General features: G+C 53.0%; 6 protein-coding genes across 6 annotated transcripts; 2 read left to right on the top strand and 4 right to left on the bottom strand.

The window, feature by feature from the left end:
- Positions 1-452: 452 nt before the first annotated feature.
- On the top strand, positions 453-1,307 carry BKA58DRAFT_305522 (ribose-5-phosphate isomerase; the record flags this gene model as incomplete). Its single annotated transcript, XM_046167069.1, has 1 exon — positions 453-1,307. One exon carries the CDS (start codon positions 453-455, stop codon positions 1,305-1,307), a length of 855 nt encoding a protein of 284 aa, XP_046031643.1.
- A 168-nt stretch (positions 1,308-1,475) lies between these two features.
- BKA58DRAFT_303949 (glycosyl hydrolase family 61-domain-containing protein) lies at positions 1,476-2,984 on the bottom strand (the record flags this gene model as incomplete). The annotated part of the gene is made up of 2 exons (XM_046166997.1): positions 1,476-2,849; positions 2,901-2,984. The coding sequence occupies 2 exons, from the start codon at positions 2,982-2,984 to the stop codon at positions 1,476-1,478; spliced, it is 1,458 nt and encodes a 485-aa protein (XP_046031644.1).
- Positions 2,985-4,210: 1,226 nt separating this feature from the next.
- Positions 4,211-7,340, bottom strand: BKA58DRAFT_24495 (uncharacterized protein). Its single transcript, XM_046166726.1, has 2 exons — positions 6,961-7,340; positions 4,211-6,909 (listed from the first exon to the last, which is right to left on the bottom strand). Exons 1-2 carry the CDS (start codon positions 7,028-7,030, stop codon positions 4,550-4,552), a joined length of 2,430 nt encoding a protein of 809 aa, XP_046031645.1. The 5' UTR covers positions 7,031-7,340; the 3' UTR covers positions 4,211-4,549.
- A 117-nt stretch (positions 7,341-7,457) lies between these two features.
- On the bottom strand, positions 7,458-10,329 carry BKA58DRAFT_373875 (ATP-dependent RNA helicase DBP7). Its single transcript, XM_046169264.1, has one exon. The coding sequence runs from the start codon at positions 10,174-10,176 to the stop codon at positions 7,663-7,665; it is 2,514 nt and encodes an 837-aa protein (XP_046031646.1). The 5' UTR covers positions 10,177-10,329; the 3' UTR covers positions 7,458-7,662.
- Positions 10,303-12,063, top strand: BKA58DRAFT_24564 (uncharacterized protein). The gene is made up of 2 exons (XM_046166727.1): positions 10,303-10,515; positions 10,569-12,063. The coding sequence occupies exons 1-2, from the start codon at positions 10,491-10,493 to the stop codon at positions 11,702-11,704; spliced, it is 1,161 nt and encodes a 386-aa protein (XP_046031647.1). The 5' UTR covers positions 10,303-10,490; the 3' UTR covers positions 11,705-12,063.
- A 7,064-nt stretch (positions 12,064-19,127) lies between these two features.
- On the bottom strand, positions 19,128-23,135 carry BKA58DRAFT_24599 (fungal-specific transcription factor domain-containing protein). The gene is made up of 6 exons (XM_046166729.1): positions 22,292-23,135; positions 22,220-22,235; positions 20,849-22,036; positions 20,476-20,788; positions 19,530-20,355; positions 19,128-19,426 (listed from the first exon to the last, which is right to left on the bottom strand). The coding sequence occupies exons 1-6, from the start codon at positions 22,664-22,666 to the stop codon at positions 19,280-19,282; spliced, it is 2,865 nt and encodes a 954-aa protein (XP_046031648.1). The 5' UTR covers positions 22,667-23,135; the 3' UTR covers positions 19,128-19,279.
- Positions 23,136-23,250: the final 115 nt, after the last annotated feature.

The raw sequence follows: 23,250 nt of genomic DNA on the forward strand, positions 1-23,250 counted from the left end.
TTGGGAAGCTCAAGCTGCCAGGCACCAAACGCGCTGCCAGCCCGCGCGCTAAGGGCACATCCCTGTCGCGGGGTCCTGGTGGGGCTCAAATCGTCATTTTTGGCAGGAGCTCAATCGTCTCGTCACGGGAAAATCATTCATCCCACCATCTTATCGCGACTCACTGTAGTCTCTCGAATTCACTGACTCTAGCGTCACTGGAAAGATTCCCACTCTAGTTCATGCTGCTGAAGTCGAACCACGTCTGGCCCGCCAATATAAATCAGCAAGTGCGCAGCATCAGTCATCTCAAGTCTCGACTGCCCCTCCGACCACTGTCAAATTCTAGATCTTTTGTACACCGAGCCAGCACCTGGACCACCGGCAAATCTCCTTCTGCAACACCAGTTCACTCTCCCCATCCTTCCTATCGAACTTTCCATACCACAGGCTTCCTCAGACACGCGAACAGTATGACCGACACAACTGTCGAAGCCGCAAAGCGCGCTGCTGCACACCAAGCAGTAGCGGACCACTTCGACCCAGCAGCCACCCACGTTGGAATTGGTTCCGGAACAACTATTGTCTATGTCGTCGAAGCCATCAAGGAACGCTCTACGAACCCGAACATCCTTTTCGTGCCCACAGGTTTCCAATCGCGCCAACTCGTAGTCAACGCCGGCCTAACCGCCATCTCCTTCGACAGTCTTCCGGATCGCGTAATGCTCGATGTCGCCTTTGACGGAGCTGACGAAGTCGACGCAGAACTCAACTGTATAAAAGGAGGAGGTGCATGTCTGTTCCAGGAGAAGCTCGTCGCCGAGCGCGCGAAGAAGTTCGTCTGTGTCGCAGACTACCGGAAGAGGCAAGAACGCTTGCTGACCAACTGGCCGACGATACCAATTGAGGTTGCGCCGCTGTCTCAGCTCAAGGTCGCTGCTGCGCTTAAGATGCTTGGTTCAACGGGTCCTAAGCTAAGGACTACGCTACTGGAGAAGTCGGGACCCCTGAAAACGGACCAGGACTTTTACATCATCGATGCGCCGTTCCCTGCCTTGCTCACTTCGGCGGACGTTGCAGCTGGCAAGGGCAAGGGTGATGGAACAGATGGCACATGGGAGGTCAACACGATAAGCAAGGCCATCAAGGGCTTGACTGGTGTATTGGAAGTCGGCATCTTTTCCGGTCTGAACGGAATTGATGCACAGGAACTTCGCGAGCAGGATCAACTGACCAAAACTGTACGAGGTGGTCAGAAGCCCGTCGCCGTCTACTTTGGCATGGAAGATGGAAGCGTCAAGATGCGAACAATCGAGGGAGAGAAATAGGTGCGCATTCATGTCTCAGATCGAGAACAAGTGAACATTTATCATTCGTAGCTAAAAAAGCAACCCTCATCCCAAACAGAGCTTATCAGCTCGCGATCGTCGTCGCAGAAAGTAATCGTTTCGTCCTTTTCCCCCTAACTCCACGTAACACGTCTCAGTACCGCACATCTAAGCGCGGTACATGATGTGCCTCCTACGGGGTACATTGGCCCTCTTGTTGTACCCATCGTATGTAGCAGTCACGTAGACAGTCTCGGTGACAACCTCAACATCCGTGACATACACACACTTGTATCCCTCAGGACACGATGGCTGGGTAGGCGCAGGCGCGTTCGCAGACGAAGGGGCAACAGTGATGGTGGAGACGGGTGCCTTGGAAAGCGTCGTGGGTTGCGTGGGCTTGGGCGCAGCAGCAACCGGCTGCTCAACAATGGGAGGGCTCTCGTACGACTCATCGACCGTAGGCTTGGGCGCAGCAGGGGTGGCCTTGTCGGCTACAGGCTTGGGAGAAGCCTTCGCGGGTGTCTCTTGCTGCTTGGTGGAGCTAGCCTTAGGAGCAGCATCCACGATACCGCCACCTACAACAGCCATGATCTTGCCAACATCAATGCTCTTCTTTTCGGGAGTAAGGATCTTGCCCTTGTTGGGAGGACCGTTGAAGTTCATAGCCGTGCACTGTGCGTTGATGTCCTTGCACTTTTCCTGCCAGAGCTTGCATCCTGCGTTACCGGTAGCGGGGGCTTCGTCGTAGCAGACATCGGCTTGGTCCCAGCACTCGGTAGCGGAAGCCCAGCAGCCTTTCTCTGTGCTGTACGAGGAGACCTCCTTACCACACCAGTTGGCGTTTTCCATGATGCAGCCTTCGGGCTTCAGGCCCGCAGTTTGCGTGGTCGAAGCCTTCTTCATGCCACCAGCCGTGAGCTTGGCGACCTTGGGGCCTGGGATAACATAGTCTTTGGCATCCTTGTTGTAGATGTCAAAGTCGGTGGATGGCTCGTTGTACTTGACGTAGCCAGGGATGGAAACAGTACTTTCGGGCACCAGGTTTCCGCTGCTCTCAACGAAGATTTGAGCGCAGCCAGTGTAGAATTGTGGGTCTCCGTCTTTCGCGGCGTGGAGAGCAAGAATCTCGGGACGAGCAAGGTAGTCACCGCCCTCAAGGCCCTTTGGGAGGTTCACAGACAAGAGACCATTGTTGTCGATGATCTCATCCGTGCACCAGCGGTCGGTCGACGAGTCGTAGCCATGGTCAAAGATCTTGAACCAACCGTCACCAGCAGCCTTGTCAGTGCTGGCATCGGCAACCTTCTTCAGGTACACGGCACAAGGACCCACGTGACCACGGTCAAGACGCTCCTTTGTAGGGTCGTTGGGCCATGAGCGGATCTCGAACGTGATGAGGGAACCATCCTTAGCGGGCTGGACACGAGAAACACCCTTTGTACCACCGACATTGCAGGCCATGTCCTCACTATCGAGGCTGGGAACGGGGCTGCTAGCCTTGGCAGCATTGGGGTTCATGCGAATGGCGACACCATCACCCTAGTCATTGTTAGTATACTGACTGCATCGAAAAAGATTGGGATAACAAACCTGGGGCATGCCATCGACGAAGAAGTCTGTGAAGACAGTGTGGGCAAGGGCAGCGGGGGCGGACGCCAGAGCCGCGAGAAGCATAGATTGGGTCTTCATATTGAGGGTAACTCGGTTGATGATCGTATACGAAGTAGAGCAGTTGTTTATCCGGGAAGATGATAATTGTGATAGGGTAACACACGGACGAGGGCGTTCGGTCACTAGGACTCAATATACAGGTGAATGAATGAATATGCCGACTAGCGACAATGAAGGAATGGAATAGGCAGCTGAGCGCCCGGGAAGGAGAGACAGAAAGTTGGGGTTTGAAGAAGAGATCCTCGTGTGTGATCGAAGGTGAAGAAAGAAAGCCTATTCGAGCGCGGCGGTTCGACGCTTTTGATTCACGAGCTTAGCCCAGACCAGTGGTGCACATTCCCCGAATTCTCATTACACCTGACTCCTGCAAACATCGATATCCCTGGGGTCTGCATCCGCTTTGCCGCCGTTACGGGTTTCGTTCCCTGCATCGATCGCACGGCGTTCGAGCCCTCTGTTCTGTTTCCTAGCAGTAACGCTGGGTTCCGAAGATGCAGTCAGCGTTAGGCACCAGAGGCCAATCAAGGCACCGTTGAGGTTGTGCCGCTGAAACATGAAACACAAACCGACTATTTTAGCGAGACCCTAGTCGGGGTTTTGGTAAGCTCACCCGCTACCCAAATGGATGGCGCTTTTCTCAGACAACACTAACTCAGGTACGGAGCCTTAATTAAACGAGTTTGCGCCTTGCGGGTCGATCTCGTTATCGGCCATGTGCAGATAAAGGCGCCGTAGAACGTCAGCAGCGGGGTTAATGATGCAGTCGACCGATAGCATGAGTGTGCACATCCACCCATTGCCTGCGCGCTACAAATCGTCGAACATGGAAAGCTGAGGAACTTTGGTTCAGGAGGCTGCTTAGGACTTTGGCGGGTCAGGCTGACAGTCATTTCGCAAAGTCACCCACTTTGCAAATCTCGGCCCCTAGTGCCAAGAGTCACGCCGCCTCCTGGGGCCTATGTAGGACGCCAGACTGCGGCGAGGTTTGGCCCTTGAAAGTGTTGACACCGCAAAACACAATTTGATCGTCAGGCGCAAACGACGGGGATGGGCGTCTCAAGCTGCCGAAGTCCGACATGAGCGTGTGCAGTTGCGATGGTACATGTCATCTCTTTTCGAAGACAGTTAGCCCCTACTGTTTACGCCTTGTACTACACTGACTTTTCCTTTCTGATGACTGCCATCGGTTCCCGAACCTCGCAATATCACGATGCAGGGGCTAGAATGTATAGCCGCTGTTGATCTCCGATGAACAAAAAAAGAAAACAACACATCAAAGATGTCTGGGTAGCCCTGGCGTGTCACAACCTCATATGCCCGCGGGCCCCTACCTGTTGCTCAGAACGCGTGGACCATATCCAACGGCGATGTAGTATCAACGTCAGATGATGCCATTTCCCATGAAGCGCGCTGGAATGCCGGAGATCGACACAGAGCTCATATAGGGAACCTGGAACTATTGTTGACGCCACAGGTTTGAACGGCAGAGTTACGAGCGCGTTGTTGGCTGGTAACACTCTCGGAATTATTCCAATGATGTGTACTGAACGCAGAACATTCGCCACGACTCAAGCATAGGACGGCCTCTTAAAGTCTGGCGATGCGTGGGACGCTTGCGGGTGTACGCCCATACTTCCATGTTGCATATTGTGCGTCGACTTCGGAAGGTCTGCCTCTGCCTCCGCCCTCTCCAAGAAACCCTTCACAATATTCCTAAAATTGGCCGTGTCATGAGAGCCGTATGCCGGAAACCGTCGCGTCGCCCACTTCACATGCGAGACCTTGATTCCATAGACATCACGGAATGGGAGCTTGCTGAAACCGATCTCGATCCCTTCGGAGAACACCACGCCCTCACGCTGCTGATTGATGCGGCACACGATCGAAGGCTCGTATTTATGCTCGCCATAATCGATCCCCATCTCATGGAGGCCTCGTTTCACGGCATCAATCAACCATCGACTGCCTCTTTTAGTAAGAAAATGCAGCTTCTTCGAGTCGCCTAGTGAATTCGACGGTAGCTGACGCTCAGACAGGGGTTGGCCAATGAAATTTGCAATGGGGATGACGCCCATAAAGCGGTCCAGCTGAACAGCATCCACGGGACAGAAGAGATGATCCCAAGGCAGAGGCCATGTGCTTGTAGATATCAGGGGTCCCAAAAGGAAGCCTTCTGAGATCGCAAGAGTACATTGTGGTCGAGGACTCAAGTTAAGAGACGGACGCATGCCCGCAGCCGGTGGCAATGAACCACGACCTTCAATCCCGGGCATATCGTAAACACTGTTTCTGACTGCCATCATCAGGTTGCTCTTTTCAACGACATTTGTAGATGTAAAGATATTGGTAGGATCCATATTTAGCTCAAGGGTAGCCTCGATTCTCTTGAACACCCACAGCCAGTGGTCGACGAGCCTTAGTTCGGCGGCTATCCTTGAGGTGCGGTCGCGTGCCACACCCAGGCGACCAATTGATCCTTCATATGCAACGCAATACGCAAGGGCGGCGTTTGTATGCTGTTGAATATGCAGGCAGACGTCCCCTAGCCACCGTGCTGCAGCTATGTCACCATCGTCCAGGTTTTGACGGTTGAGATAAATTCCGTTGAAGACGCTTTCGAACAAAGATTTCGCTTTGGCGTATTTCCCAGTGTAGGAGGCACATACTCCAAGCAGATGCCTAAGAATACGTCGGTCGGGCTGAGTCCCAGACCTAGATGTTTGTCCACGTTCGACAGCTGCCAGCTGTTCTTCCAGAAGCTTTTCTGCAGTGACAAAGTCATTCCGAGTCCACGCGGCAACTATTTGTTGTGCCGTCCACTCAAGGTCTATCGCAATTGATGTTTCTTTCTCATAATACGACGGAGGTGCACCAGATATTCCCGTTTCAGCTGTAAAAGAAGGCACTGGTAAAGAGGGACTAGTCGGGGACGTAGGCGCCACGATTGGGATACTGTGCGTGGGCGTGATAGGAACCGTAGTGTTTGGAGGTTGAACTGGAACACGTCTGATCGCATGGCTGTTGGAGCCCATGGAAGTAGTAGGCTGGGACGCTGGGTGTGGCTCCGCGCATAGCGACGAGGCCTCCGATTCAGCATGTTGGGACTGCCGCAAGGAGGTGGTCGAATGTGCTCGGGAAGTTGCTGAAGGGGCCAGATAGATCTGCTGATCTTGCGTGATTGGCGGACTAGACGCCAGAGGCAGAGCTGTGGGAGGATTGTGTGAGCGCTGGCACGCAGGCGAGACGATCGCTGGGACATCAAAACTATGCGGTCTTTCGTCGAAGTCGAATTCAGGAAGAGCTGTCCCGAGGTCCGAGGACATAGTTGCTAGGGCATCGTGCTCTGGCCGCTCCTCCAAAAGCCTCCCTTCGTTGACAGCTGTGACAAGCCAGTCTACGATGACATCTCGGTAGCTCAAGGCCTGCTGCTGTGATACTCCCACGTCTTCGAGATCGCGGAGAATCTGGCTCCATGCCTCCTCGTCATCGTCGTCGTCGTCTGCTGAGCCTCCAGACGTGAGTCGCCCGATCGAAGCAATGCTTTCTTCGCGATGACCGCCTTTGTAGTCCTTCTCCAATCTTTCCAAGGCTTCTAGTATAAGAACCTGGCTATCGTGTATCAGGGATGTGTAGAAGGAATTGAGCATCGATACACTCGCGATAAGGCGCTCTCGTATGTTTCTCGACTTCTCAGGGTCGTACTTGAGCCGGTCCCATGCGCGTTTGGTTTTCGTGTCGAGCCCATTGTAGTGCAGTACCAGCTTGTCTAGCTCTTCGAGCACTTCGATACATGGTTGGTACGCATCGATGAGCTGCTGCCGCTTGCTCTCGGGTATCTTGTCGTACTTGTCTTGAATATCCTCGAGTAGGTTCGTCAGCGTTCGTGCTTGCGACGTAAGGGCCTTGTATTCGCCGGAGCAGTCTCGGCCTGCGCTCAAGTTAGCATACTGAACGCTACCGGTTGGCGGGGGAAGCGGACAGTTCTTGTAGACTCTACCAGCTAGCTCACACAGCTTGAGCACGTCTCCAATGCTGATGCCGAAACTCATTCTCTTAGATAACGGAGTGAATGCGGTCCCGAGTTGGCGTGGTGCCTCACATCACCAGTGGCTATGTCATGTATCGCCATGTAGTGATGCACACGGCTGGAGGCCTAGACATGTGGCTTGCAAGGGATAACTTGATTGGAGTTGGAACGGGAGTTAGCTCGCCTCACCCAGGACTGTGTGACCTGCCTCAGGGCCGGATCTAGCGAGGTATTACTTCGTTGCGACCACGATCTAGCTGCCTCGCTTTGCGTTCCTTGCTCCGACAATGGCGGCGCGTCGTATGCTATAGATGGTAGGCATTGGGTCGGGTCGGCCCATGATGTCACATGATGGCACATGATGGGCCTCGGTAGTACTAATCAGGCCTAGGCTTAAGGTGCTCCCCAACCTGGTGCAAAGTTCCCACATAGAGACAGTAACGTCATGTAGCAGACATCAGATGGCACTGTCTCATCACGGCACAGTCTGTACTTGTTGTTCATAGCCGCATCCGAATATATCAGAGCTAGACCTGCTTGCGACCTCGACCTTCTTCATTTAACGGACTTCAACACAACATTTCAGAGAAGATGGAATGCCTTCATGAAAGAATGTACCACGGGAGAGGTACTTCAGTATCGATTTGAGTGTGTTCAACCCAAGTTGAACTCGCTCGCCATACCCGCATGACGCATGAACTTCTCCTTCGCCCGAACCGCCTTCCTCATCTTCGCCGCCTCATCTGTGTCCGCGCCCTCGGGAAGGTCCAGATCCACAACCGCCCTCTTCGACGTACCCGTGTCAGCCTTGCGACTAGCCAGGTCCACCTTCGGCCCACCGCGCACCCTAGCAGGTGTCTTGTCGTTTCGTCCAGCACCTGTTCGTTGTCCCGGAATTTTCATTCCAGATGGTCGTTCACGAAGAGCAAATGCTTTAGCCAAGTGACCCAAGTGCATCGATTTGATATCAAAGTATTGACGTTCATCTGCCACGTGGGTTGCGTAGGCGCGGATGTGGCTTTGGAAGGCTCGTCGAGCAGCTTCCAGACGAGCAGGGGATGCTAGAGCCCAGCGCTCAATGGCGAGTTGGAGGTCGGTTGCCTTGTCCATGTAGGCGTTCTTTTCCATTACTCCGCTGGTAACTAAGCCTCGGTTGAGGATATCATCGGCATCTTGACGCGCGACATGAACTCCAGCTTCCAGGTCTTTCCTGTCTGACTTTAGGATCTCGACGTAGCCTTCTTCAGTTCCAGGCATCAAGAAGATACACGCCCGTCCGTCGCGTCCTGCACGCGCAGTACGACCGATTCGATGCAAATGGTCCTCGCGGGCGAAGGCAGGATCGAATTCGATAACCAGGTCGACGTTTGGAAGATCGAGACCACGGGATGCGACATCTGTAGCGATGAGAACCGAGGGATTTTTGTTCTTTGTAAATTGAGCGAGTGTCGAAGTTCTCACGGCCTGTTGTAATGAACCGTGGAGACGGTATGCTGTGACTGTGTGCGTTTTTGCAGAAAGCACGGGTGACTCTGCACCTGTTACTGTGAGCTTGGTCGGGTCCGCCTGTGTTATCGCCTTAGTCTTCTTTGGCTTCTTCTCTGCATCATCAACGACCTCCTCAACCTTGTCCTCCTCCACCTCTTCTTGTACGTCTTCCTTCTTCTTCGTCTCCGTGATCCCTTCGATTTCGCTGGTGAGCATGTCAAAGTGAAAGTCGACAGAGTCGGCACACGAGATGAAGACGATAGCCTTCATCACGGAACCCCTTCGTGCGAAAGCTCGTTTCAGATAGGCTATCAATGATACCAATCTGAGCTTCGGTGCCACTACGGCGTACGACTGCTTCAATTGCGCTGGTGCAGAGAATGAATGGCCGCCTCCCGGCTCGGTCGTTTCTGGTCCCTGTTCTGACGGATCGGCTCGAATGTGCACTGCATCTTTCAGACTTATCTGCCCAAGTCTCTCTACGTCCATTTTCATGGTTGCGGAACAGAGTACCGTTGTGCGCTTCTCCGGCAGGCCAGGTATTCTCGACTTCTCATCTTTCCTTGCGCGCATTCGCAGATTCAACGCTCCTACGATCTTCTGGATCTCCTGCTCAAAACCAAGCTCCATGAGCCGATCACCTTCATCCAGAACGAGCCACCTGACATTGCTCACGTCCAAAGCTTCTGTATTCTCCAGATGATCGACCAATCGGCCAGGTGTCGCGACGAGTATGTTGATGCCCTTGCGTAACCGTGCCTTTTCAGACTTCTTCTTCTCACCACCAATAACTGTTGTAGCCACAAGCCAATGCGCGCAGCCTAGAAGCTTCTCTAGAACATGCTCAATCTGCTTGCTCAACTCGCGCGTTGGTGCCAGAATGATTGCAAAAAGACCCGAGTTTCTCTGCACGCTTTCGTCGACTTTGCGCTTCCTCATGTTGGCGGAGAGCTCCATGAGTCGCTGTACGATAGGTAGCAGATATGCCAAAGTCTTTCCCGAACCAGTCTCGGCCTGTATGAAGGCGTCCGAGTCATCTTTGATGAGTTGTGTAACCGCAGCCTTCTGAATTGCGGTCGGTGCCTTCAAGTCCATCTTCTTCAGCAAATGCGCCGCAATGGTCGTGGACATGCCCAGGGATGTAAAGGTGTCCAGCTCGCTGCTGAGTGGCGCGTTCGAGGGTTCTACGGGCGCATCGTCTTCGCGGCGTTCGCTCGCTTCGGGCTTCGTCTTCGACGTGGGATTGTAGGTGAAAAGCGAGGAAATGACCTGCTTTCCACCCTTTGGCGCATTGTTCTGCTCGCTTGGTCTTTTCGCGGGGTTCGGATTCGATTGGGGTCTGAAGTTGACATCGTCGGTCTTCTCCGTCGTCCTCGGCCTGAAGTCTCCGCTCACACGCGCTCGCTTTACTGGCCTGTCGCCGGAATCGGGAAACTCTGGGCTCTTCGACACACGTGCCTTTCTCGGGCCTAGTTCTATGCGGTTCACGTTTGTCGCGTTGTCGACTAGCTGTTTCGGCACCTTCTCGCCATTTAGTCGTGCTGTCGCCTTGGTGTGCCAGTTCTGCGCCGCCTTCTTCGCAGTGAGCCGCTCCTTCCAGTTGCCGCCCTTGAATGAGGGTTTCGCTAATATGCCGCTGTCCGGTATGGAAAAGTTGAGGAGCATGCCATCGTCAGCCATGGTGTCGTATGTCGTCGCGTGTGGTGGCAGATCCGGCGGGGTGGTGATGCGAAAGAGATGGAAATCTCGAGCCTGGGATCTTTTTAGTGGGGCACTAGGCTCAGATGGGCACTCCCTCCATGATGGGACCTTCAGCGCAGAAACGAGTCGTCTTGACCTTTCTCAACTTGATCACCATGGCTGCCTCCTCGCTGACTCCTCGTGCTTTGTCCGCTTCCGAGTTGCGAGCGAGTCATCCTCGCTTTTTCCCCATTTTTGCGCGACGCGATAGCTAAGGCAGAGCTTTGTCCGCGACACTTCCGCAACTCTCCGCAATGGCATCGCTCCGTTTCGCAGCTGGTGAGAATGTTCCTCAACCTACGCCATTGACCCAAATGACTAATGCAGTGCAGTGCCGATAGCACGAAGATGCTTGGTCAGGGGCCTTGCGCGTCCACAGCAAGCTCCTACGGGCAACGGCATCCGATGCCTGTCCACGAGTCCGTCACTACGCAATACCCCGTCCCCCGCGTCCGCGACCCAAATCTTCCGCGATGTCGCGCCCTTACGTGACTATCGCCGAACCCTCCGCTCCAACAATCGCACAGTTGGCCTGGTTCCGACAATGGGCGCCCTGCACGAGGGCCATGTCTCGCTCATGCGACACGCAGCCGCCGAGAACACCGACGTCTTCGTTACCATCTACGTGAACCCTACACAGTTTGGGCTGAATGAGGATCTTGCCTCGTACCCGAAGACATGGGAGGCGGATATGCAAGTCTTGGGAGAGCTGAACCAGGAACTGGCGAGCGCAAACCATGGCCGCGTGACAGCTGTCTTCGCACCAACCACAAAGACCATGTACCCCACACTACCGCCGGACAGTAGTGTACCAGGCGTAGGGAGTTTCATCGAGATGCGCCCGCTTGGTCAGCTTCTTGAAGGCGCGTCAAGGCCCGTCTTCTTCCGCGGCGTAGCAACAGTCTGCATGAAGCTCTTCAACATCTGCGCGCCAGATCGCGTCTACTTTGGGCAAAAAGATGTCCAGCAAACTCGCGTCATCAAGTGCTTGATTCAGGACTTCCATCTAGACACGAGCTTGCGCATCATTCCTACCTCAAGGGAGTCAGACGGACTCGCACTCTCTTCTCGCAATGTCTACCTCGGCACACGTCGCCGTAATGTTGGCATCGTCCTCAACCAAGCGCTTCGCAAAGCAGAACTACAGTATAAAAACGGCATGAGGTTGCGAAATGACGTCCTCTGGCCTGCGTTCGACCATGGTAATATGACATTGCTCGAGCAAGAACAGATGGAGCCTGGCAAACGCGCCAAGTTCGAGGTTGACTATATCAGCCTTGCAGACCCTGATACTATGGAAGAGATTGACCAAATTGATGATTCGAAAGGCGCCATACTCAGTGGCGCAGTCAAGATGTTGCCAGTCGAGGAACCGCAAGAGGGTGAGGATTTAGGCCAGCTGGACTCTGAAGGTCGGCAGGTACCTGTGCGCTTGATTGACAACATCGTTTTGGATCCAATGAGATAAGAATGTCTCGTAAACATAGATGATCATGGTTATTCGGATTTATATCAAATCCAGGGACATGAGTATCTGCCATGACTGGAAACGCGCTGCATCACTTCAATTCAACCGAATGTGACTACCTCTGACAGACCCTTGAATCGATGTTTATCTACCATATCCCATGCAATGGCATGTCCATTCATATCTCCTACACCTCGATTCTGTCATAACTCCAGACGACCAGATCTGACTCTTTCCGTGTCACTACAAAGCCCAAAGCCGATACTACTGGAGTGTAGGCGCTGTATAGCCGCAGAGAGCTTTACAGCGCGCAGGTGTGCGAAGCAGAAGTGTATCAACTGACCAATGTGCAGTAAAAATCGATTCTCTGTTAAACCTAAATTGAATATAGTCTAAAAAGGACGGTCCTTATGGATCCGCTGACGGAGACAATGAGCAAGCGATCTCCAGCTGGTTCCGACAATCGTCATATCGAATGGCTCAAGAAAAAAACCTGTTCTCCAGACCGTCTGTTTAAGCTTCCGGCCAGTAATCTGCTGCAAATACTCACTTTACCAAGAACCGCTCCATCTCCGCGACTGCAGTCTGCAAGCCATCGCAATCCCTCCTCTTCGCCTCTACCCGTCCGTCCGTCCGTCTACCACCAACACAATCTCATCGTACATATTGTACGCGCAGCATCGTCAAAGCTGTAGATCGCAATTGTCCGCAAATCCACACACAAGCCTGCTCCACCACCACCAACATCTCCCTAAGCGCCTGCACTGCTCATCAAGGATCGTTCCTGCATGCTTCCAAGCTCTTTCCAGAAGGTAGTAGGAGTATTGTTTGCTAATTTTGGTGACATGTGGCTTGAGGTGGTTGCCGTGTGGCTTACCGATTGGTGGATAAAAGGCTGTGGCGTCCTCATGGGCGTTGGGAGATTTGAGTAATGCGACGGAGATTGTAAGAGGAGTGATATATGTGTAAGAGATGCTCTGGTGGCTCTCATGCGAGTGGGGATCCATCTTCGATGCTGAGGATGGCGTTCGACATCTGTAAATGGTGGAGATGATGATGCCGGTGGATGGGTCAACAAGATTTGCTGAGCACCATGTGCGAGATGTGGTGTATGATAGAGATCCTGAATCAAAAACCATTCGGAACAGAAGACTATGGAAGCACCAGATAAAAAGAGATGGAAGAGATGGCTGGGAGATACACCAAGACGAGCGGGTACTGTACTCGGTCGATGATGCAAGGCACTGTCCGACTCATGTTCACGATTCACGTACCAGTTTCGACGGAACTGTTTCGCATTATGAAGCAGCTCACCGGGCGCGCCGAGATAATGCGACGATTGCCGGTTGACAATGCGCTCCGACCTCTCAACTGGGCATCATGGTCAGGTTCTCCACTTGTGCATGGGCTCGACAGTTCGCTCTTCACATATCGAAGTCAGAAGCACTTTGATTACCTCGCGCAACTTGTATTGAGGCATTGAATGTCGTGAACACATCAAAAAGATTAGATGGAAAAGAAGATGGGCGCAACGCACGTGAGAGAGGCTGAGTGCTGGTATGATCTCGGCAAGACATCATTTACGAGAACAAACGGCCCAAGCTTCAAACTCTTCCAAGGTTCCAAGGTTCTATCGCGACCACGTCACGTTTCCAACACACTCATCAATGTAAGTGCTTTCTCGAAATCTGCCGTAGCTTCCCGGCTATTGAGCGCCCTATGCAATTTATGCTGACCTGTTCATGACACAAGAGGAAACAAACCTCGTACGCCCCATTTCCGTCGAGCACAACACAGCAGCTTTCTCACACATCGGTGTGCTGCCAGACGTAGCCTGCGGCGTCCAATATCTACAATTCGGCCCGAGACGCGTCGAAGGCCCTTCATCTAAATCACCTCCTAATTATTCTGCATACCTGCAGTCACACGAATGTTGGTAGCTCGTGCAGTACTATAGTTACGACCTCACGTATACCCCTATACTCCGTATTTCAAGACTTGTATAAGACACGTTGCGTTCTTGAAAGACTGATCTAAGTCTAGTGGTTTTGTGCTCCAATAGGGGCAGGCAACAAGCGCATCAGGGTACGGGAAGATGCGTGAAAATATAGTACAGAAATATGACGCAGTCTCGTCAACCCGGAGTGGATGCAGCAAGGCGTGTTTCTGTCCCTGGATTTCTTTTGCAGCTGCGCGACCGATGTTCAAAAATTGGCATGTCCATGCTCGGCACGTAGCGATACGTTAGGTGCCAAGATGGAGTTCTACACGATTGCGATCAAGCTTCTCCACATTCCGCTTCGACGCCGCAGCCTGCTCCCGGAAGATCACGGCTAAGCTCGTGAAGCTTACCCCTTACAAGCTTCAAACATCGTTGAAGAGTTGGCCCTGCTGTCGCCATGAACCTTGCCAAACGTCGACTTTTCAGGCCCGTTGATCTTCGCAGAATTCGTGGGCGTCTTCAGCAGTCCAAACTCTGAGAATATGTCAGGATGCTATGTGGGACTGCGGACTCAGCGCGCCTCTTTGCCTAGGCAGTTTTCGTGTACAATCTATACCACGGTATCACCTTGGCGGACCTGGGGAATATTGCCGGGAACCCTGCTTGTATTGCATACCCCACAACTGAAGACCGAGGCCAAAAGCGCAAAGGGTATCTTAACAGCTCTTTGCTATGATAATACCAATTCTGAAGCAATGCATGGTTTCGGAAAGCTTCTCGAAGGCCTTAATTGCTCCAGGACGCCAGGGCCGATGGTCCACGAACCTGTCAACTTGTTACAGTTCATCCAGGGGTACCTGACAACACCTTGCAGGTAGCCATGAGTAGCTACGAGTAACTTTAGGTATCCGCAGGATGCCGTCGGTATGTGGAGATACGTTTTTGTTAGGAGTATAACGGAGGGCATACTCGTCCACGGCTGATCCATCCTCACGTTCATCGTAATAACAGTATGTTGTTATAGCTTTGGCCTGCCGATTATAGATGCGCATCTATTGATACGTCTCCCCGGAGGGCTTGGGCTGGGTTTGGGACTGGATCTGGCGTTCGAGACAATCGCATTAAGGCGCTCGGCTTATGCCATGCCGCCCGCTGCTGACCGGGCGGGTGAGCTCCCGATGCTGCTAGGGTGCCGTCTTGCACAGGGTACAATCTCGAAGTACTTGCCGATCTCTCAACACTGATTCTCTTTTTTACAGAATGTCGTTATGGTGACCCGGACGCAGCACGTGAACAAGAACCATAGGTCTATGGGCGGGAAGTTCCATTGAGGAGACGCGCGAAGCGAGGTTTACGAAGTCGCGTAAGTATACTCGACGCTTGCATCGCGATCCTGCGCATCTACAGCAGCTCTGGCCTATTCGAGCATGGCCGGTCGGAAGTCCAGATGTGGCTACGGGTTCCGAGAGCTCCAGGCCAAAGCCATGCAACCATTATCAACCCAATTATTGGCTCTGGAGGTCATGATTGGCTGTAAAATTATTTTCGTCAATAAAAGACGACATCGGGTGATAATTGGCGTCTACTTCGCATTAGCGATAACTGCCAGACGTCCAGTATTTCGGAAAGAGGAGCTTTCTGCAGGTGCTAGGGCCGTGCCGCTGTTTCCCTCGTGCATTTACGAACAGTTAGTAGTCTTGAACTGCATGCACGCAGTCGCTTGACCTGAAACGGCTTTCGCCTTCTGCCAACGCAGCCTTGGTAACTGCTCTTGGAACCGGCCTCTAGGACTCGATATGCTAACAGAATGACTGCTTGATCTGGTCCTGTTATTGTGGGCTACCAGATCGGTTCGGAGCTTTGACTGGCGGAGACATCGAGACGGACTCTGGGGTCAAACTCTATCAGGATACAGCGAGCCTAGCACCGGTGATGCCGAACGCAACGACATGTGGGTCTCGAACTTTCGACACGGATTGTGAATCCTTCAGACAGAGCCAGCGTGAGGCTGACATGTGAAGATCAGTAACCTTGTGAAGGGTTGCGACGTGGCCTGCTTCTCGCCAAAGTGCGGTTACACCATTGTGACACTCCTTCTTACGGCACGCTGCTTGTAAGCAGCCTTCCTCGGGACGACCCTCCACATAGCCAAGACTTTCATCGGTCATCCGCAGTAACTTTGACGTCGCTTACCTCAACGTTACGCCTTTCTAGGGTCTGGGATCGAATCTGGTCGACCTAGCAAAGCATCCATATTATAGGTCGATATATACATGTGGCTGACGCCCGCTTCCTCTACCAAGACCAAGTCGACCCGCTATCAGGCTAAAAGCTGACGGCAGCCAAAACGGTCGCCCGTCCACTTCTCATATCCTTGTCGTTGCCTTAATGGTCATCCCTGCCCGCTGATTACCGAGATCTAAACAAATGACAGCGAAGCACGCAAGCGTCGAGGAGTACTTGTGGGTACAACCGAGCTGCAACCAGTGAAGGGGTACCCATGTGCCCGAGCTGCTGTAACCCCTACCTACCACGTTCCCCACATCCTGAAGCGTCGATCGTGTCGGTCACTTCTACTCGTGGCGAGCTGTGGAAGCGCTCTACATTGCCATCGCGTGCGTCTCGTACTCCATCGCGTGGTTCGATCTTAGCCACCATCGCATGTCGTCTCATTCCGGTCAGGGTCGACGGAGCTCAGTAATCTCTCAAAGACAGAGCAGCACGGATTTGGCGCAGTACCTGCAAGCCTCACGCCAGCCGCACGCCATCTCACCATTCTAGAGCGTGCATGTGCGAACCATTTCGCCAGCCGACATCGCGCAAGAGCGCACGCCAAGAACATACTAGGATAGGGTCATAGCAGACTCAAGGACGTCTGTGATATCTGACATCCAAAAACCGGTTCCAGTTGCCTGTTGCCGCAACGGCTCGCGACGATCTGTCAGAGAATGACCCGTTCTCTCAGAGCAAGCCGCAATTTCGGATCGTGGCTGACTCTTTGAACACCGAGGAGCCAGTGATCCATTGCTTGCTCACCGCATTCCGGACTTTGGGTATCCACGTTGATTGTCCAACGTCACCACGCGGCAGACGCAGCCCCCATGGCCCGCAGGGTGCGTACCATGCGCTTTGACATTGTCTCAGTATTCTCCGCATGCGAACTCGTGCGGTAGTGCACAGTGCGGCGTGTGGGGTCTTTGTGCCCTTCGTAGACGTTCCCCTTTCTTTTCATCTCTTTAGATGAGCCCCTCAATATGTTGCAGCTTCCATAGAAGCCCTAAAATGCGGAGAAGCACGTTGAGAAGGTGGCGCTTGCCCTGGCCACATGATGCAGACGTGGAGATGGGGCGGCCAAATTGATTCGGTATTACACGCAGGACTACCGTGAAGTACTGCAGTGTCACCGTGATTTGTCTCGTCATGTTCTGGATTTGCTATTCCTTTGTACTGGGTCATGCACAGATGAAGCGGAGAATAGGGAGGGGCTCCGGTGCTGAGGTCTACCTGTAATGAAAGGGGCTTGCAGCGTGCATGTCATATGACTCTCGTTTTGGGATTGTGGAGTTGAAGGCATTCACAACTTCTTAGTTGAGGTGTTAAGGCGGCTTGAACAATCTTATCCACACCACCACTTGCACAAATGTTAGCGCGCTGATGACAGTGAATTACGTGTTCGCGATCCACTACTGTTAATGCGCTCCCCACGCTGCAAGATCTTATCATCAGCTGTGACTATCGCATCGGCTCACGAGCCCAAGCTGGGCATCTGGCTGTACTGTAGCCGATCCCAGAGTTCGATGCCCTTCTCCGTAGTGAGTCAAGTTCTACACGAGATGGGCATTTGCTTACAAGGGTTCAAGCAGCAGGGCCCCTCGGGAGATGCGGGAGGTCACTGACCCGTCGAGTTCCAGGCTTCCTAGACAGTATTGACCAACGACGCGTCCCAACAAAGCTCAACAGATCTGGGGTGCATAGCAGGGCAATATTCCTTGCATGTCTCGATGTAGCCCCGGTGTATGCTCTCCGTACCCTGTGCCTTAGGAACAGTTACCTGCGACGGAAGTGACTTATTCCTATCCAATCACGTTGATATCCTGAAAAGCCTCACGTCTTACCAGTCCTCAGCAATGGTTCCAATACTTCGCAGCTGGCGAAATCTCTGTCGTTGATCTAACTAGGGCTATGAACGTGCATGCGACAGATCTTTGGTACTGGTAAAGAGACGCCCTCGTGCCGGAGATTATTGACGTTCCACCGGGTAGGGTCGTGGACCGGGAAGCCGAACGCTGGTATACTAAGACGAGGAAGGGCCGCATGGCAAAGCGAAGGTTTGGTAGCGGGAAGGCAACACCATATTGGGTGCCCAAGTACCGGCAGCGCTAGCTACGTACCAAATGTGGTCTTTCGCACAAATTTCTGCAAATCCTTGACCTGAACAGGGTCACCCTATGTTTGGTATACTCCATTGAAGCGCTGGCGGCCAAACACTCCTGTCCCCGAGTATCGCTACGCCGCCATGGCATCACATCTTACCATGGCTGGCCAACAGACTTTTCGTGGCACAGTAGTCAGCACGTGTGGCCCACCAACTTCCACGGCAATGATTCAAGTCCTCCACATCCAATTCAAACCAGCGAAAACGTTGGGCTCGAAGTAGTGTCTAGTCGTGTTCAGGCCCTCGATCCAGTCAAGGGCCCCGCAGAGGAAGCTTGGGGCTTGCCAAACGCAGGGGTATACTTTTGAAACATCGAACCTGGCTATAGCATCACGAGACAATGAGTTAGATAGATGGTTGGCCCTAAAAAGTGGCCAGGACAAGCGATCGTAGTAGCCATATCACTGACTCGTTGTTGGCATGGCACAGGGCCTTGCTCCGTACTTGTGTGATTTTCTTTGTGGCTCTATCTGGCCGTCAAGTTGGTAAAGGGCTGTTAAGTCAGGATTGTTCAGTTGCGTGTATACGCGAGGTGTGGCTATTGCGCTAAATTATTGACTACCCATTATTCTCCACTGTGTACTAGAAGCGAAGCAAGGAGAAGAAGGGCACTTCCGTACGTGTACAGGCAAGCTGACGATATCAGGTCTAGGAGTAACTGTACCCGACGCTACAGGCAAAAACACGCGAAGGACTTTGCGCTTTTCGAAACATGACGTAAAATACTTGAAGAAACCTGTGCATCAAGATGGCGTGCATAAAATTTAGTACCAGAACGCCCTCGCAACGATCGCGCCGCCAGTCCGCACACCAATATCTCAAGGGGCGAACACATTATGGTATAACGCCGAAAACCAGTATACGTGAAATCGTACATCGCACTAATCGTGGGCATCAGCCCTGATGAAGCTAGGCGGCAGCCACATGGCCACTGGCCCGCGCCGGAGGAAAGGAAAGGAACCTCGACAAGATGGAAAACATAGTGATGTCAGGGTATAGGGTAATGCTACCAACGCACGAAAGGTGAGCCAAGTGGCGGCCTAGAATAATTCCAAGTGTGCAACTAGTCGCAGCCGAGTGAAAGGAATCCTGGCCTCCCCTTGGGGAGGTAACAGGGCGTGTATTGCTGTACTGTTGCGAAAGGCGGTGTTATGGTTCCGGAATGACAAGGGTCGGCGAAGCGAGGCTCAAACGCGGCTCAGAGTGCGAGCCCTGTGCCGTCGCCGCTCCAACGGTAGAGACTCAACATTTCGCGCCGACGCTGTTGCGCAAGTTGGGCGTGTTCGTCCATGCCGCGGCCGCGCACTTGCTGCAAAGCAGAACGCATGACTTTGCGGAAATTTCGCTGCAAGGTGTTAGCATGAATAATGATCTTGGCAGAGCACTGCTGCAGTGGGGTCGCCAAAAGTTGTGGTAAGAACGACGGACTGGTTGGTTGCGCCACTTACCTGATATTCGGTATTGAGGGTGACGATGCATGCTTCATGCGCGCGCACTATGACTTCGCATGCTCGCACGATGTTCGGACTTGCATCTCCTTGCAGCTTGTCGGCTATGAGCAGTAGCAGGAAACTCCCTTGCAAGAGGTAGATGCCGAAGAAAAACGGCATGAAGCTTAGGTCCGGGTCGTATTCCAGAATTTCATTCAATGCTTCGGCGGCTGATACTGCATGACCAGTCGCATCGACGAAACTTTGCGAAGATATCCAGAGGTCGTTGTCATCAAGTAGCGAGATAGGATCCCATTTACCATTGAGCAAGATGTGAAGCGTATGCATGAGGTGCGTGCCATATGCTTCCACAATCTTAGCATGCATCAAAGACTCTTGCGCCCTGGACATCGTAGAGTTGACAGACCGGCCGGATGGTGTGTCAGGATGTGATGGTTCGCGTTCAGCGTTGGCCTCGTTCACTGCGCGATTCCGCAACTCTTGGAGTGAACGCCCATATACTACCAGCTGTTGACTGATCTCTAGCGCGTGGTGATCCCAGTCGGTCTTTGTGCCAAAACGGGGGTGGTTGCGAGCATGATATAGATCGGTAATTTCCCCAAGGATAGTCATCAAAGGTAGGAAAAATCCGAAAATGGAGTGTCCGGTGCACTCAAAGGCAGGCCCTCGAGATCGTCGGCGAAGTGTGGAATCTGAAAACGATTGAGCGGAGTCCTCGAAGAATTCGCCAGATTGCCATACGTTATCGTCAAGTGGCTGCAGAAGGCCCGAACATTCGACATCTAATAAAGACAAGGGTCGGTTGTAGCATAACGCTAGGTGGCTGTTGAGCGATCAGCGTGTGTTGACGGGCAGATCTGATGGATGCGCAAGAACGACGTCGGCAGAAGTCGAGCAATGCCATGCTGCGAGTGTCACGGTTGACAAAGATCAGATGGCTTACCGATCAACAGTGAACAGCAGCCACCATATACGTCTGCGCTCTTCTCTTTGCTCTTCTGTAAAGTCCATGGACGTGTGTTGACTGGTTGGGTATCCTGCGCCCATGTGTTCCGCATCTAGGTGTCCTGGTGCATCATCATCGTTCGGCTCGGGAGGCGGTGTCACAGGCACTTCCTTGCCAAGTTTAAGTTCCCTAGCCAGTGACCAAGCGGCGTTCCACCAGCGGAGTGATGCAGCCTTGTACTCGCTTGCCGAGATCACTATGGCCAAGTGCATATAGGTTGCTACGTCGTCAAGGCCTCCTGGCGCTCCCGCTGTTACCATCATGTTAGTTAAGGGAGCTTCGGAGATCTGAGCCTGGATTCGTAACTTACACAAACCAATGTCGGAATCTTGTGCGGGCATACCAAAACTACCCATGGTGACGCCATTGATCGGGCCGTTACCGTTGAACGCCGTAGGGCATGCATCGGGGCCACCTGGAGTTTGATGCACAAGCGGCTTCAAGAGGCTGATAGTCAGATTGATAAGTTTCTCCGATAATTGGCTGCGCGCAGATGGCGATGAGGATAGATATGGGGATTCGCTTGTCAGGCAGCCGATCCAGAGCATGCTTGCTAGCAGTGCTGGACTGCACACGCGAGGGTTGTTGGTACGGAGGAAAGAGCGCTTTCGGAAGACGTAGCCTAGTACGTAAGGTGAGACTGGTTGCATGAACGCAGTTGATGAACTCTGGAAATAGAGTTCTAGTAAGTCGCAAGCTAGTGGAATCGGCATGACATTTGCGAGATGTGGTACTAACGGCTGCAAAACAGGGTATCTCAACTGCTGAGAGGGATTCTGATGTTGTGCGCCAGAGTACATCGTTGTAGAAGGTGAAGGCAGCATCCAACCAGGCGATCCATCAACTGGTGATTGAGGCATGTAACCCATGTTGGATGCCTCTTCGGGCATCCTGAAGCTATTCGTCGGTGCTTGTGTATGTGCGCTTTGCGGGCTCATCATACTGTAGGGGCTGTCAGAGTACTCCATCCCATGGCCGTGCGAAGGTACAACGGGCTGCATTCCAGGCTGCATCATTTGAAGCGGTGATTGATAGGTAAGGTTTCGGTGATACTCCTCCATCGACGTGTACTCGGGCATTGGGTTGTGCATAGACAGCCCTTGAGTCTGTAATCGGGGCGGCTGCATAGGATGCATAGATTGCATGCTCTCGGTCATTTGATGGTGCATTTCGGATTCTGGCATAGTGTCGATTGCGCCCATGCTCATCGTCCTGTTCTGATACATTGACGCAGTATCCATCTCGGGTCGTGTTGTCGCAATACTGGCCGATCGACCAGGTAGCTCAGGCAGAGAGCGTTGACCTTCAGGAAGCTTGGGACTATTGCCGTGAATAGACTCGGTAGCTTTCTCCGACGATTGCGGGGTGCTAGAATCCTCGGACTTTGGCGCAACAGTGCCCCCCGTGGCGGTCGAAGCCTGCTGTTGGGCAAGATCCTTCCGCGATGCCTTTCCGCGTTTCTTGCGCTCACGTATGTATTCGCACGTCAATCCGAATTCTGACACTGTGTTAGCCAAGCTGTCAGAGAGGTAGTACATGGGTGACGGGAAGTGAACGGCAGTTTTAGCCCCGTAGCTAAGAGCCTCTAGCAGACGCTACAAAAGTAACTTTTGGTCGCCTAAGCAGATGGTCCTCAACTCGGTTCATCCACCGCCGAGCTTTCCATAGAATCAAAACGTACCTATGCAATGCGCACACTACTCACACCGTTAGCTTATTGATTTAGAACTCGACAGCCTGGGAAAGGACCTACAGATTGTCTACCATCGCACTTCGTTCGCAACTGGTTACACTGATCACAAGCTCGGCTGATCCTGCGTCGCACTGGTCCAGACGTTGAGTTACCCCGTCCCGACCGCTCATGGAGCATGTCTCGCTGGTGTCGAGGCGCTATAGGACCACTGGTGTACGGTAACCGATGAGGCTTGACAAGTCCTTTTCCGTTTGGCAGCACATGCCGGTTCTGATGAAATTGCAGGGCTGCGTATTGTGATGTATGCGCGAGGTTGTCGAGTGGTGATTGCCCCATGTGCTGGGCGGCGAGATGATGATGTTGATGTTCGACCATGTTCGGCGCGGGGAGGTGGCTGAACGCCGAGGGGTATTGATGGAGATTCGTGGAAAGCATAACTGCGTTCTAGCGTCCGTCTCCACTACAATTCCACCACTCGAGGATAGGTCGGGAAGTGTCAGTTACGCGGGAAGTGACGGTGGAGTCTGAGTTCAGATTGTCCAAGGGGTGGCGAAGGGCGAAGAGCTGGCAACAAGGCTGAGAGATGTCAGCACAGGGCTGGAATTCCAAGGTTATGTCGTCGAGGGACGTCAGAGAGGTATGCAGGTCAGTTGTCCAAAGGCCGTCTTTTGACCACTGCTGTGCGCCTGGGGTACCATATAGCACTCGGTTGTTAGGTACTGTCTCGGCCTCAAAGCTCAACCTTAGTGGACGCAGTGGGCTATAACACAGAACTGTCCAGTGCCTGGAGGTGCAGGGTGAGGATACCGAATCGGCATGGACAGCTAGGTCCTTTCTCCGGGACCAGCTGCATCGCGCGTTAGAGACGTCTCTGGCCACATGCTGCAAACGAGATGGGCAACAGGGCACGCATGTTCGTGGGTGCGTGCGTCTTCGAGTCTAACTCGCCTTCCGTTCCTCCATCTCTAGTTCGAGCAATTCCCCCCTGCACGGCCAGGGTCTTGCTGCACACCAACATT

This window comes from Alternaria rosae (genome assembly GCF_020736505.1).
Source record: "Alternaria rosae strain MPI-PUGE-AT-0040 chromosome Unknown BKA58scaffold_1, whole genome shotgun sequence".
In the NCBI taxonomy this organism is placed as follows: domain Eukaryota; kingdom Fungi; phylum Ascomycota; class Dothideomycetes; order Pleosporales; family Pleosporaceae; genus Alternaria; species Alternaria rosae.